General features: G+C 58.0%; 1 protein-coding gene across 9 annotated transcripts in view; it reads left to right on the plus strand.

Moving 5' to 3' along the window:
• The window catches only part of GSE1 (Gse1 coiled-coil protein), a 388,729-nt gene that overhangs the window by 288,551 nt on the left and 87,590 nt on the right, over nucleotides 1–12,588 (plus strand). For 2 of the 9 annotated variants that reach the window (XM_036924169.2, XM_036924172.2), the window contains exon 1: nucleotides 52–183. The exons of the other annotated variants lie outside the window; for them this stretch is intronic. In XM_036924169.2, coding sequence (XP_036780064.2) covers nucleotides 147–183 — 37 coding nt within the window. In that variant the 5' untranslated portion in view covers nucleotides 52–146. Of the gene's footprint in view, nucleotides 1–51; nucleotides 184–12,588 lie in introns of those variants that run through there. 9 annotated transcript variants of the gene reach the window in all.

The raw sequence follows: 12,588 nt of genomic DNA on the forward strand, positions 1-12,588 counted from the left end.
GATCGCTCTTCTGAGTCTATTTTATTGTTTTGGACATTTTTGAGCCCGTGACTTGGACGACGCTTTTTGTCTCATTGCTGGGTTTTATTTTATTTTTTTTCCCCTCTTCATCCTTTCCTGGCCACTATGGAATTCTAATTTGAATCATGTTTGGACTGAAGCCGCCTCTGTATTACTTACCAGGTAAGCGAGCGGTGCGCCTCCGCGGTCCCGCGCGGCGCCGGCGCGCCCCGGCCCCCACCCCGCACGGCCCCGGGGCCCCCCGCCTGCGCTGGGGCACGGGCTCCGCCGACCCCCGCGGGCGGGCGGGCGGGCGCGCGGCCCGGGCGCTCCCGCGACGGTCCGGCCGGCGGGCTGTGCGTACGTGCGGCGGGGGGCGCCCACCCGGCCTGCCGCCCCCGCCGCGCCGCCGCCGGGAGTGCGCGTCTCGCTCCTTTTGTCTGCCCGGAGCCTGCTCCGCGGCGGCGGCGCGGCCAGGGGCCGGGGCACCGCGGCCCGGCGAGGGGAACGCAGCCCGGGTGTGAAGTTACTTTGCTGCAGGCCGCCCGGGTCGGGTGGCAGGCGCCCCCCGCCCACCCCCGGCTCCGGGGCGGATCTTTCTCGGCCCCCAGTCGGCCCCCGGTTTGGTCTCCGAACGCGCGAGGCGCGCCTGCACCCCCGCCCTCTTTCCTGCCTAGGTTTCCCTGGACGGTTTTGTTCCTGCCGAGGGCGGAGGAGGGGGCCGGGGGAAGCTCTGGAGGGTGGCTGGCGCGGCTTCCTGTTTCCCGGCCCTTCCAGCGCGCTGACCGCGGGCTGCCCTGTAACTTTCTGTTTCGGGGCAAGTCGCTCTTGTAGCCCAAAGGGGAGGGGAAAGGGTGACAGCAGGCGGTTTGGGGAGCCCCTCTTGAGTTCACCTTATTTGGACTTTGAAACCTCAAATGTAGGCTAAGGGGAAGCTGGGGAGCCAGGGGTGCCTGGCAAGCGAGGTGGGACCCTGGTGATCCCTGGGCCCCGCCCCGAGCCTCGCTGTCACCCTCCCTCCGTGGCCCCCGGAGGCGGGGAATAACTCTCTAGGCCTGACTCCGGTGGGCCACGTGACCCGTAGGTCACGAAGGCAGGTCTGCGTGTGGCGGCTTTTTCTAGGAATGAGCTGTGTTTTTATTTTCCCGTCCTTCCTTTGAGAGTTGACATAGTTCCTGTGGAAGTTGGGGCACCCGTGGCCCTGGGGGTAGGGGGACACCGGGTGTTATAGGGAGGAGAGGGGGCGTTCCTGGGCTTCTCATGTGGGGGCTTTTAAAATTCTGCAGGAGAGGCAGCCGGTGGAGGCTTCTTCTGAACGGGTTTGCTGGGAAAGGTGCAGGTGGCCGGGTGTTGGGTTTTGTTTTGATTCCTCTGCATGCAGAAGCCCCTGTCACTTTGGGTGAGGCGCCCACAGTGCTGTGGGGTCCCTGGAAGCAGCAGCCGGGAGGGATGGTTCTGGGCAGAATCTGGTGTTGCTGTGTGTGGCCCTCACTGCCCTGAGCCAGGGCTGGAGAGGAGGGTCACTGGAGAGTCCATGGGACTTTTTTTTAAAAAAGGGGGGGGAAAAAGTAGGACAGACCCGTGCGTTCTATGTGAAGTCTGCACGTTTACACTTTTTGAGTTTCTTTGTGGCTGTTTTAAACCCCAGCCCATCCCAGGAACTGACAAGGTCTGTGTTTCATGCTTGTTCACCCCACTTTTATAGGAAGAGTATTTCTCAGAGTCTGCATTTCATCATTCTTGATCTCGTCTTCCTTCACTGTCTGAAAAGCCAAGCCAGCATGTCCCCTCCCTCTGCCCTGTCCTGAACAGATGCCAACCAAATTAGAACCTGGAACCCCCAAAGTACAAAAAGTGTTGTGTTCTGCCCTTAACACAGGGTGGAGTCCTCGGGGACTCAGAGCCTTCTCCCCGTGTACCCCACAGGAAAATACTAGAGAGCTGGTGATAGACACAGGGCTCTTTGAGTCCAAAAGGTAGCCGAGATTCTTGCTGAAGCTGCTGTCCTGGAAAACGGGGATAGTTCCTGCTTCTCTCTGCAGCCCCCCAGTGCGACGCCCTGCCTTTAGGCACTCAGGACTGTGTGTGGCAAGAATGAATCTTATTTTAAGTACAGGCGTCTTAAAAGCACAGGTATTTGTAACGTAATACCCACTTCACCTGCCATTGGGTGGCTGCTGGCGCATATTTATTCATCAGGTGACCGATTTTCTGTTTACACTGGGAGCCTCTGGAAAAAAAAAAAAAAAGGAGGAAGTGTCAGGCTGGGAAATTCAAAGCAATTAAGGAAAATCAGTCCTGGCTGGTGTTAAGCTGTCAGGGGCAGGAGGGTGAAGCCTGCAGGTGGGAATCCCCGTGAGCCCAGGACACAAGTCAGTGTCAAGGTGTGGAGTGAGGATTTTTCCCCCACTGGGGTTTTATCTTTTACCCGCCACCAGGTTTCTGTGCTTGTTGTCCTTCTGGTGTCACAGTGCAGAGGCTTACCTGGGGGAACCACGGCCAGGTGGCTGTGTTCCACTAGGCTTCAGGCCCCTCATCTTGGAGTAGCAGAAATAACAAAAAAAGCAGTGATCTCTTTGTCTTGACCACCATCGGGTCCCTTGCAAGTGCCTTTTGGGAATCTCCTGTAAATCTGACTCCCACACTGTGTGTGTCCACTTCACAGATGAGGAAAGTGGGGCTCCGAAGAGGTAGCGATCTGCCCATCTTGGAAGTGGCAGAGCCGGGACGTGAAGCTGGCTGCTGCCCACTGCACTGGCCCCGAAGAAGGGGCCTGGATGCGGCAGCTCTGTGGTCTTAGAGAATTGGCAGGGCCCTGCCTGCATAGGCGCATAGGCCTGACATCCCACTGCCCTTGAGCCTCGGGAACTGTGCTGTCCCCACAGCCCAATCTGTCACAGTGCCTGTAGCAGCAAGGAGCCAGGGTCCAGAACCTGGCCCGCCAGCTGTTACTCTGGGGACAGTTCATAGGCTGGCATCAGGCACCACTCCTGGGTGACAGGTGACAGGACAGAGGATGGGCGGCATAAGCTAGAAGTCCTGCTCTGCCTCTTCCAAGCCACAACCTCCGGCGGGTGACTGGAGCGGTATGGGCTTTGACTTTCCCGTCTGTGAAACGGGATCCATAACCATCTACCTCGGTACCCCTGTAAGGCGGGGCCCTGGGCCCTGGGCCCTGGCCGTGCTGTGTTTGATTGGCGCCTGCCTGTGCCCGCTCTTTCTTGCCCCGTCCATGGCAGCTTCTGCGCTGGAACAGCAGAGTTGAGTAATTGCAGTAAGGCTGGCCAAGCCTAAAGTATTTATGATCTGGACCTTCACTGGGAAAGTTTGGTGTAAGGGATTAAATGAGTGAGTCCTTGTAGAGCTGAGGACGGGGCCTGGGACAGAGGTAACATCTGGCAAGTGGTAGCTAGAGTGAAAATGATTATTATAGTGGAATCATTTGCAGAAAATTACAGGTCTTCTTAGTGGTTGAACGCAGGTCTTCGGACCAGGCCCTTGGCCTCCGAAATTCAGTGTCTGGCCCTCGGGTGCTCATTCATTATGGGGGAGTGGGTAATCCAGCAGAGGGATACTTCTGTGTCAAAAGGAGGCAGGGGCGAGTCCCGAGGATGCTGGGGCCTCGTGTAGAGGGGGTCCCTGATGCTTCTTCGCAAACTTTCTGTCTGCATGGGTGCCCCAGCTACCAATCCCCTTTCCTGAACTCCAACAATGAGCCCCACTCAGGTGGTGACTCTGCCTCCTAAATGCCCAGGAGCATCGATCAGGCCAGTAATAATAATAAAAATAAGGAGAAAGAGGTGGCAGCAGCCACTTTTTACATGGTGCCCATTCTGTACCAGACATGGTAATAATTTTATCCTATTTGCCAGGTGAAGAAACTGAGGCACAGAGAGGTTGAGGTCACACAGGCAGCCCTTGGCGAAGCGAGGCTTTGACCTAGCCACCCGGCTCCAGAGTCCCTGCTTAATAAATATTTGTTGAAGGACAGGGAGCGGGGAACTGGCCAGTGGTGTTGGCGGTGGCGCCCTGCTGGCCCCCTTATCTTGTTCCTGGAGTTCACAGAGGGAGGACTCCTCAACTGTCAGCTAACCCCACCCTGGTCCCGTGCTGAACTCCGGGTGACCCTCGCTTCCCCTCGGGGTTTACTGTCCACTGCCAGAAATGACACTCCGGACTCCCCAGTGGGGAAACTGAGGCCCACAGAGGGCTGGGGTCAGCCCAAAGCCACACAGGCTTCTGGTGGCTGCTCTCAGGGAATCCGGGTTTCCCCCAGAGCATTTCCCCTGCCCTCAGCTGTCCCTGAGGGTCAGCTGGCCTGGGCCCCTCTCCTCCCAGCCTTTGACATGCCTGCAGGAGATGGGCTTCCCCTGCCAGGAGCCAGGGGCGCCAGGGGGAGTGAGTCAAGGCCCAGGCGGCCTGTGGGGGGTTGCCTACATTTTGTTTTTCATGCCTCCATGCTTCTTCCAGAAAGCCCCAGTCTGAGGCTGGGTGTGGGGCCCTGCTCAGGCCCGCCGGCGGTGAGGGCAGGTCGGAGCTGTAGGAGCTCCAGCTGCCGGCTCCCGAGTCCCAGGGTGCCACCTCAGGAGCCGACGCTGGGAGGGGGTGTCCACAGCTGACAGCTGTGACTGAGCTCAAGCCCAGTTCCTGGCTTGCCTGGGGAAGCTGCCTGGTCATAAGCAAACCTATGGCTTTGGGGTGAGTTCTGGAACCATCCAAGGCCTGCTCTGGAGGCAGGTTGGGCCTAATGGGATCTGAGTCAGATAAAAGGACAACAGTGCTATTTTAGTTGTGATTGAGAAAGCTGCTTATTTACAGCTCAGAAACTCAGCGGGGACAAGCATTTCGGCTCCCATCTAGCACTTTCCAGGCAGTCACTAATTAATCTTCCGATACCCCTGAGAAATGGGGAGGGGCCGCCACATTTCCATCTGTCGGCTGGGAAAGCTGGGGGCCCTTTTGTCCCAGCTGTGGCCCAGCCCTTCTCCGAGCGGCCTTGTCTGGTTCCCACCCCCCTGCTCAATTTGGTTCTCATTAAGATTTTTTTCTTGCTTAAATGTGTTGTTCTTACTCCATGGGTGGGAATCTGATAGAGCCTCCTTGGGACTCTCCCGCTTCTTATCTTCTTGACTCTTGGAGTCAGGAGAAGTTTCTTTTATGCTCTTGGAGTAAACAGTCATTTTGATACCTGGATTCCTGCCCTAAAATGGGGCAGGGATGGTTCTCACTGTGCAGAAGGAAGTGAGGGTCAGAGGGGCAGCTGGCCAGGGGCCACCCAGCTCCCAGAGACGGAGCTGGCCGGGGATGGAGTGTCTGGACTTGGGCTTCTGTTCCAACTCCAGGGCCCCATGTCGCTTGCCCATCTTCCCCCGGGACGTGGGCAGGTGTGAACAGAGAAGCCCCACCATGCTTCCTTCTCCCAAACACCAGGTGCAAATGGGCCCAAACGGCCCCTCTCATCATCTGGTCTACCCTGGCATTTTGCAGCTAAGAAAACAGACATCAGGAGACCCTGCAGAATCTGTTGACTTATAGTTCTTCTCCCCAGATTTTTGGAGAAATTGGGTTGATAGACATAGCCTCTTCATTTGCTAGGGTGCATCCTATCATAATCTTTGCAGGAAAAAATAAATCAGGCTTTGAATGATGCTTATAGTAGCCTTTCCCAAAGGGCAACGACTCTCCTCCCAGGGGCCCTCAGCAAAGCAGCTCCTCTTATGTATGTGCAATTGGCTCTCCTTGGTGGTCTAGCTTTGCAATCAGCAGAAATTTTGAAGCCATGGTTGGGGGGAGTACATTAGAAGGGAAGAGGGAATTTGGGGGTGAGAGAATAAAAGTAAAGGCATGCTTTTTTTTTTTTTAAGAGCTCCATATAGATTTAAAGTCCTTTCATTAATTTAGGAACATAAAACCGTGTGATGTATGGCTTGGTTTGCTCGTAAACTTACTAAGTGTGGCATATTTAGAGCCGTGAAAGCTTGGGGTAAAAGGAAAAAAAAAAATCAGTGAGAAATTTTTTACAAGTCTTTCGGGGAAAATGCGTATTCCCGGCGTTTTTACCCTGATGCCAGGCCCCTCACAGCTCGGGGGTTGGTGGCTGCTGTCAGGCGGGGTTCCAGCTGTGCTGGACACCAAGTGGTATCCGGTGGGGACTGCCAGGTCTGGAGTGCCCCCCACCCGGGTCTCCCGCAGAGCCCACCCAGCCCGGACCCCAGGCCCCACCGGAAGCCCTGGGCTGGAGGATCCGAGGATCTTCCTTTTCCCCCCTCCCATGGCGAGACAGGAAGCGCCCTCTGACCGGGCCTGGACCGCTGCCCAGTGGGCATTTGGCCATTTGCTTAATGGCCTGCGGGGTTGGGAAGTCAAGGAACACTGGGCTCAGAAGGGACCTCAGAGGTCAGGCGGCCGCATCCCTCCCCTCTCTGCATTTGGCAGTCTCTTAGGGGGTCCCACTCCCATTCCCGACAGGCCTGCCGTGCCAGCAGGGGTTGTTAGAATGTAGCTTTTCACACAGACTATATGCATGTGCATGCGACCTAGTGCTGTGCTCCGGGACTCAGAGGCCTGACCCTAAGTGCCACCTTGGAGCTGGGCAAGGCCTGCCCCCCACGCTGCCAGGCCCTTGCTGTGTTGACCCGGCAGGAGCAGTGCGGGAGCCTGTGCCTTATCCTCAGCTTGCTTCAGGAGCAAACAGGTTGTGGGATGAGCCAGGACGATGGAGTGCTCTGTAACTGGAACCTCCCCGGGTCATCCTGGTGGAAGAAGCCCGGGAAGGCTCCATGGAGGAGGTGACCTTGACGGCGGGCCTTGGAAGTAAGGAGTGCAGGGGGGCGAAGCTGAGTGGAAAGACGATGGTAGTGAGGAGGGATAAATGAGAAAAAGGAAGCGGCTCTTAAAGTCCTCAGCACGTTTGGTTCACGTCAGGCACGCTGATGTCTGAGCACCGGGCCACCCCTACTCTGGTGGTAGCAGGGAGGTGGGGGCACGGATTGCCCAATCCAGGGTGACAACTGCTGGTGCCAAGGGCAGTGTGTCACATTTCCTGGGAGTGCAGAGGAGGCGACGACTGGGTTTGAGGTGGGGCTGGGGGGGCAGTGTTTGGGAGGCCACGGAGCAGACGTGGCCTTGGAGCTGACCTGTCTACTCTGGGACAAAGCCTGCCACCCTCATACCTACTGGGTGCTTGAGCAGGAAGGCCGCCCTCCTGCCCTGCTGTTCTGAGGTGCCCTCTAGTGGCAGGGCTCTAAAGCCTGTGCCTCCTTTGAAGAGGCTGTGAGGACCTCCCAGAAGGTGTCCAGACAGTGGGGCCCCTTCCAGTAACAGAGGGTCCCGGGCCTGCGGCACAGGAGGGGAGTGAGGGGCACAGGCAGGCCACGCCGGACGGGCTCGCTCGCTGCCCACTTGCCACCAGGAGATGGGCCCTTGAGTCTCTCCCTGCTCTGCTTGATCCCGTGGGTATCAGACCGCAGAGGCCAGACAGCTGCGGCAGGGCCCTGCTCGTGGGGAGCAGAGCTGACCCCTGAGAGTTGGTGGCCTCCCAGGAAAGGCAGTTTTAGGGGGAAGGGAGAGCATGGCAAGGAGGGATAAACAAGTGTGGTAGGAAATAAAGCCTGTGGGTGGGTCGGAACCACATTTTGAAGGGTCTTGGATGTCATGAGGCGAGTGACAACAGACCTTGATTCTGTTGTACGCGGGCAGGAAGCCAGGGCTTTAAGGCAGCAAGTGCATCTGTTCATTCAGCACGTGTTTACAGTTTGCCAGGCTCTGGCCCAGGCACATGGAAATGCCACTGAGGAGCCCCAGGGGCCGTGCCCTCCTGGAGCACCCACTCCAGCTGTGAGCACGGTGCCCTGGCCCAGGATGCAGGCTCCAGAGCACAGAGGAAGGGCTGGGTGTAGCTGGAGCATGGCCAGCGGCTGGAAGAAAGGGAGGTGTTAGCCCTGGTGAGAGCTGAGAGGGAAGGGCCCAGCCAGAGGGTCAGGCATGTGCAAAGGTCCTGAGGATGTCTATGTGGTTACAGGGTGTGAGCTGGGGGAAGAGGGGTAGGGTGGGAGATGGGAGAGCTGGGAGCAGGGCAGGGGTGCTATGACTAGGCTTTGGCAGGCCCCTCTGGCTGCAGGGCTGAGAGAGACTCAGGGGGGCAGTGGGGAGACCTACATGGAGGCAGCTGCCATGCCTCAGGCGAGAGACGGGCGGGCTGGACCGGACTGGCAGCGTGGAGTGGTGAGGTGGTGGGCAGTCTGCAGGTGGAGGTGGAAGGGACGGCAGAGCGCCTCAGTCCCATCTGTTTCAGGAAGATGGCTCCGACAGCCTCTCGTGGGGGGGACTTGCAGCAGAGGTCCCCCCTTAGGGTGATGGGGTCCCGCAGGAGGAGGGCGGGGCAGGGGCCCTCTGAGTGCAGGGTCTGAGTGTTCCCCTCCGCCCGGGGCCCCGGGGACTGCGAGTAGATGAAGGTACAGACAGTGGAGGCCGAGTGTGGACCGACACCTCGACGGTTCTCAAAGCGGAGTTCTCGGGCCAGCAGCATCAGCACCACCTGTTAGATGCAGATTCTTGGAGGACCCCCATCTCCGCCAGCTGCCAGCCCATCCCAAGACCTACTGAGGCAGGAACTCTGGGGTCTGGAATCTGTGTGCTCGAGAGCCCTCCAGGGGGTTCCCATGCTGGCTCAAGTGTGAGAACTCGTCTGATGCTTCGGCCTGAGGCCAGAAACGAGCCGGGCTGACCCAGACCCCAGGAAGTTTGAGGATGGATGGGGTTGTGGTTTCCAGAGGAGCCCTCGGTGACTAGAAGAGCAAGGAAAGCCTCCTGGAAGGAAAGTGGTGTGCCAGGTTTAGGGCCCACACTCCCGGGGACGGCTGCGGTTCCCGGGGGAGCCCTCCCAGGGTCTGGCGGGCCTTACACGGTGTTGGTTAAGAACGAGGACTGTGGGCTGAGAGCACCGGAGTCCATCCTGCCTCTGCTCCTGACTGGCTGTGTGGCTCTGGGCAGGTTGCCGCCCCTCTCTGGGCCTCAGTTCCCTCATCTGTTAAATGGGGCCAGCGGGAGTGCCTGCCTCCTGGGCTTGTGAGCATTCCATGAGCTACTCTTCAGAAGCACAGACCAAGCACCGTAGAACTGTCCGCTGAGCTAACCTTGTGGGTTAATCGTTCCCAGTGTTGGGCTCTGTGCAGCCCGTGTCTTGGATTCTGGACTGGCGTCAGAGAAGAGGGCCCTTCGGAGAGAGCTGGCTGAGTCATTGTTGATGGGGGCATTGGCCAGCGCAGGGAGGGCACTGGCGGGCGGCCCCATGGCCACTTCGCTCAGGCTCCTGAAATGGCTGTCGGCCAGCTGGGGGTGCATAGAGCCCCGGTCACAGGTCTGCAAGTTCTAAATAAGTAAAGAAACAGAATCACCTTGATTAGCTTGTCCTGGTGCCTCTCCTGTCAGGACTCATCAGCAGAGCTGACCTGGGGGCACCCCAAACCCTGAGTCTGCCTGGATGAAGGGTGTCGTTGCCAGGCCGTCTTCAATGGAGAATTCCGTTTTAATGAATTCCTTCTACGACCTCCCCACCCCCAAAGGACTCCAGTGTCACCGTCAAGGGAGTGACAGAGCCCACCAGACAGTACCTTGTCTCATGCACTGGGGCCCTTTGAAGCCCCTGCCAGCCAGCCCCACCCCCTGTCACTCTTGCCCTATAATTCATTTAGGATTAGCTTTCAGACCTCCCTGCCAGTCCTAACTTCTGTTGTCTTGGTAACTGTGTCAACCGTTTGCTGGTTTCCCGCGATTATCTGACAAGAGAAGGGAGGAGGGGACAGTGCCGGGTTCTCAGTCCAGCTCACCGGAGGGGCCCAGGGCAGGGCTGTCTGCCGGGGAGGCCATGGAGGAAGGCCGGGGGTAGGTGAGGCGGGGACAGCTCCCCCACACTTCCCACCCACTCTGGAAAGGGGTCTCAAAGTGTCATCAGTCTTTATCTTAGATCTTAAGGGCCCAGGGACAGGGGTGTCCCCAGCTCAGCTCCCCCATTTCCCTTTGGGGAAGTTTCACTCACAGGCAAACTGCAAGCCACCTTCTCTTCAGTGCTGACCGCAGGATGCTGGCCCAGGTCAGCAGCTGGGGGGCCGGGGGGTAGTGTGCAGGGGGCAGGACACCCCCCGGGATGGAGGGGGACTTCAGAAGCATGTGTGGCTACGGAACACTGTCATTCTGTTATGCCCGCGGATGCCATGGGTCAGGAATTCAGACGGGGCCCTGTGGGCTGCAGCTGGTCTCTGCCCTGTGCCGTGCAGGACCTCAGCTGGAAGACTGGGAGGCTGGAGGTGGTCTGATCACCAGGCTCTGGAATCGTCTGAAGGCTCCCCTCACTCTCACGTCTAGCAGTGGACGCTGGCTGTCGGCTGGGATCTCAGCTGGGGCTCTCGGCCCAGGTTCTGCCATGTGGCCCGTGCATGTGGCATGACTTCCTCACAGCATGGCAGCCGCAGGGAAGCTATACTTCCTACTTGGGGGCTCGGGGCAACAAGGGCAGGTGTCCCGGCTCGCAAGGGGGAACTGCATGGCCTTTCAGGATCTAGGCTCAAAGTCACGCAGTCGTTTATGCCGTGTTCTGTTGGTTACGAGTAAGGGACAAGCCCACCCAGGTTCAGCTGGAGGGAGCTAGACTTCCCACCTTTTGTCCAGGCAAAGCAAGGTGCCAGGAGCAGGTGGGCCGGGAGGTGCTGGTGCTTCCTCTTTGGAAACAGTCTGTTACACACACTCCATCCACCTGCTGCCTCCATATCCGGGTGGGGGTGGTGTTTAGCCTGGGACGAGATCCCATCTTTCTCCAGGGTCAGCTCCCAAAGTGCCCTGACAAGGTGTGCAGTGGAGCTCCAGGGCCAGTGGGCAGCCCCACACCCGGGTGGCCTTCTGTGGTGGTGGGATCCCCAATATCAGGTTCATCAGCCCTGTACGAATAAGGGTTGTCTGTCAAATTAAGGGCATTGTTCCTTGTCCCAGAAGAAAGGCCAGCCCCTCACCAGGGTCAGTGAAGACTGATGTGCCTTTGAGGTTGCTGCTAATGAGCCATGTCTTAATTTTTATGAAACTCCATGGTAAATTATTAATTTGGGCCAGAAATGAAAGTGCAGAACCAGATAGGCTGATGAATATTCATCCTTGACGTCAGCACCCAGGGGTTATTGACCAGTGGCCAGAGCAGCCAGCTTGACTCCTGATCCAGATCTGGGGTGAGTTATCTGGGGAGGAGGCTCTAGGGAAAGCTTTCACCCTTCTCCCTATTTCACAGGCCATAGTTGGGGCTGGCAACTCACAACTTATTAGCCCAGCTGCAGAGGGACCAGGGCTAGAATCAGCTTGAGAGTGGGGAGCATTAGGTAGGGGGTTCTCCCAACCCCCCAAGTTTCTCATCAACCCTTTAGGATTGTGGAGTCATTGACAATGGTAACGCCTGCGTGGATAGAACCAGAAGCCCCCGTTCCCTGCCTCAGCCCTTAGGGTCTCCTGAGGCTCAGAGGTGGACCCCATAGAGTCGAAGGTCCCCTTTGATGGACACCCTTCAGTTATGGAATATGATCGTGGTGTTATTGAAGTTGCCTCCACGGAATGTAATAGGCCCTCCCCCATATTTGAACCACCTGGCAAGTTAACATTTCCGGAATGGTTGGGCCAGAATCCATTTGTCCTTGACGAAGCCCGACTTCCTAGCATGCGGGGCAGGGCCTTGGAAGTGAACCCCCTGCCTGTCTGCCTAGCCTTACCTCTGCCTGCCCTCCGTTCCTGGAGCCACGCTGTTTCCAGCTGCCTCGGGCACTGAGCTCAGAAGTCTGGGAACCTTGCTAGGCTCACCCCACTGGGACTGGTCACACCTTCCTCTGTGCTCCCGGGGTACACTGAGCCACAGTGACCACCCATTCATAGCCCCTTGTTTATAAGGGACACAGTGTGATAGTTAAACCCACAGGCCCTGAGAATTAGGGTTTGTGAATTCAAAGTGCCCAGCATGGCGTGCAGCATGCAGTAGGCTCCCAGGCTCTGTTTACCTGCTGTTGGTATCGCTGTTAGCACGACTGTCGTCACCTCATTTCCTGTTGGGATGGGAGTTCCGGGGCAGGCCCTCCCAGTCCTCCCTGGCTCAGTGTCAAGGCACAGGGATCATTTGCTAGCGACTGCAGTCTTGTGTCAATGTGTATTTCCCCTGCTTCTTGGGAAGTGATGACTTCAGTTCGCGCTGCCGATGCGGCATGCCGTGGGGGAGGCCTTGGAGCCGCACCAAGCCTGTGTGGGTTATGGCGGGTCTCTCCGGGGGCCCTGCACCTGCCCTTGGCCTGGACAGGCCCGTTTGTATCGCTGCCCCAGGAGACCTCCTCTGCCTGGGGCTGAGGCCACTTCCTGCCAGAGCTCCGGGGGTGGAGGCGGGGGTTTCGATCCCCGGCCTGGCAGAGGAGGACACAGAAAAGCGTGGTTTCTGGCAGCTTCCGGGGTTAGAGCCAAGACATGAGCTGCGGCCCTGGGTTCCCAGGCTGAACCGGCTGCTCCTTGCAGAGAGCTTTTCAGGGAAACGGCTCTGGGGGCCCGACGGGATCAAATCGCCTGTCCAAGTCT

The sequence above is a fragment of the Manis pentadactyla genome, chromosome 15 (genome assembly GCF_030020395.1).
Source record: "Manis pentadactyla isolate mManPen7 chromosome 15, mManPen7.hap1, whole genome shotgun sequence".
NCBI classification, from domain to species: domain Eukaryota; kingdom Metazoa; phylum Chordata; class Mammalia; order Pholidota; family Manidae; genus Manis; species Manis pentadactyla.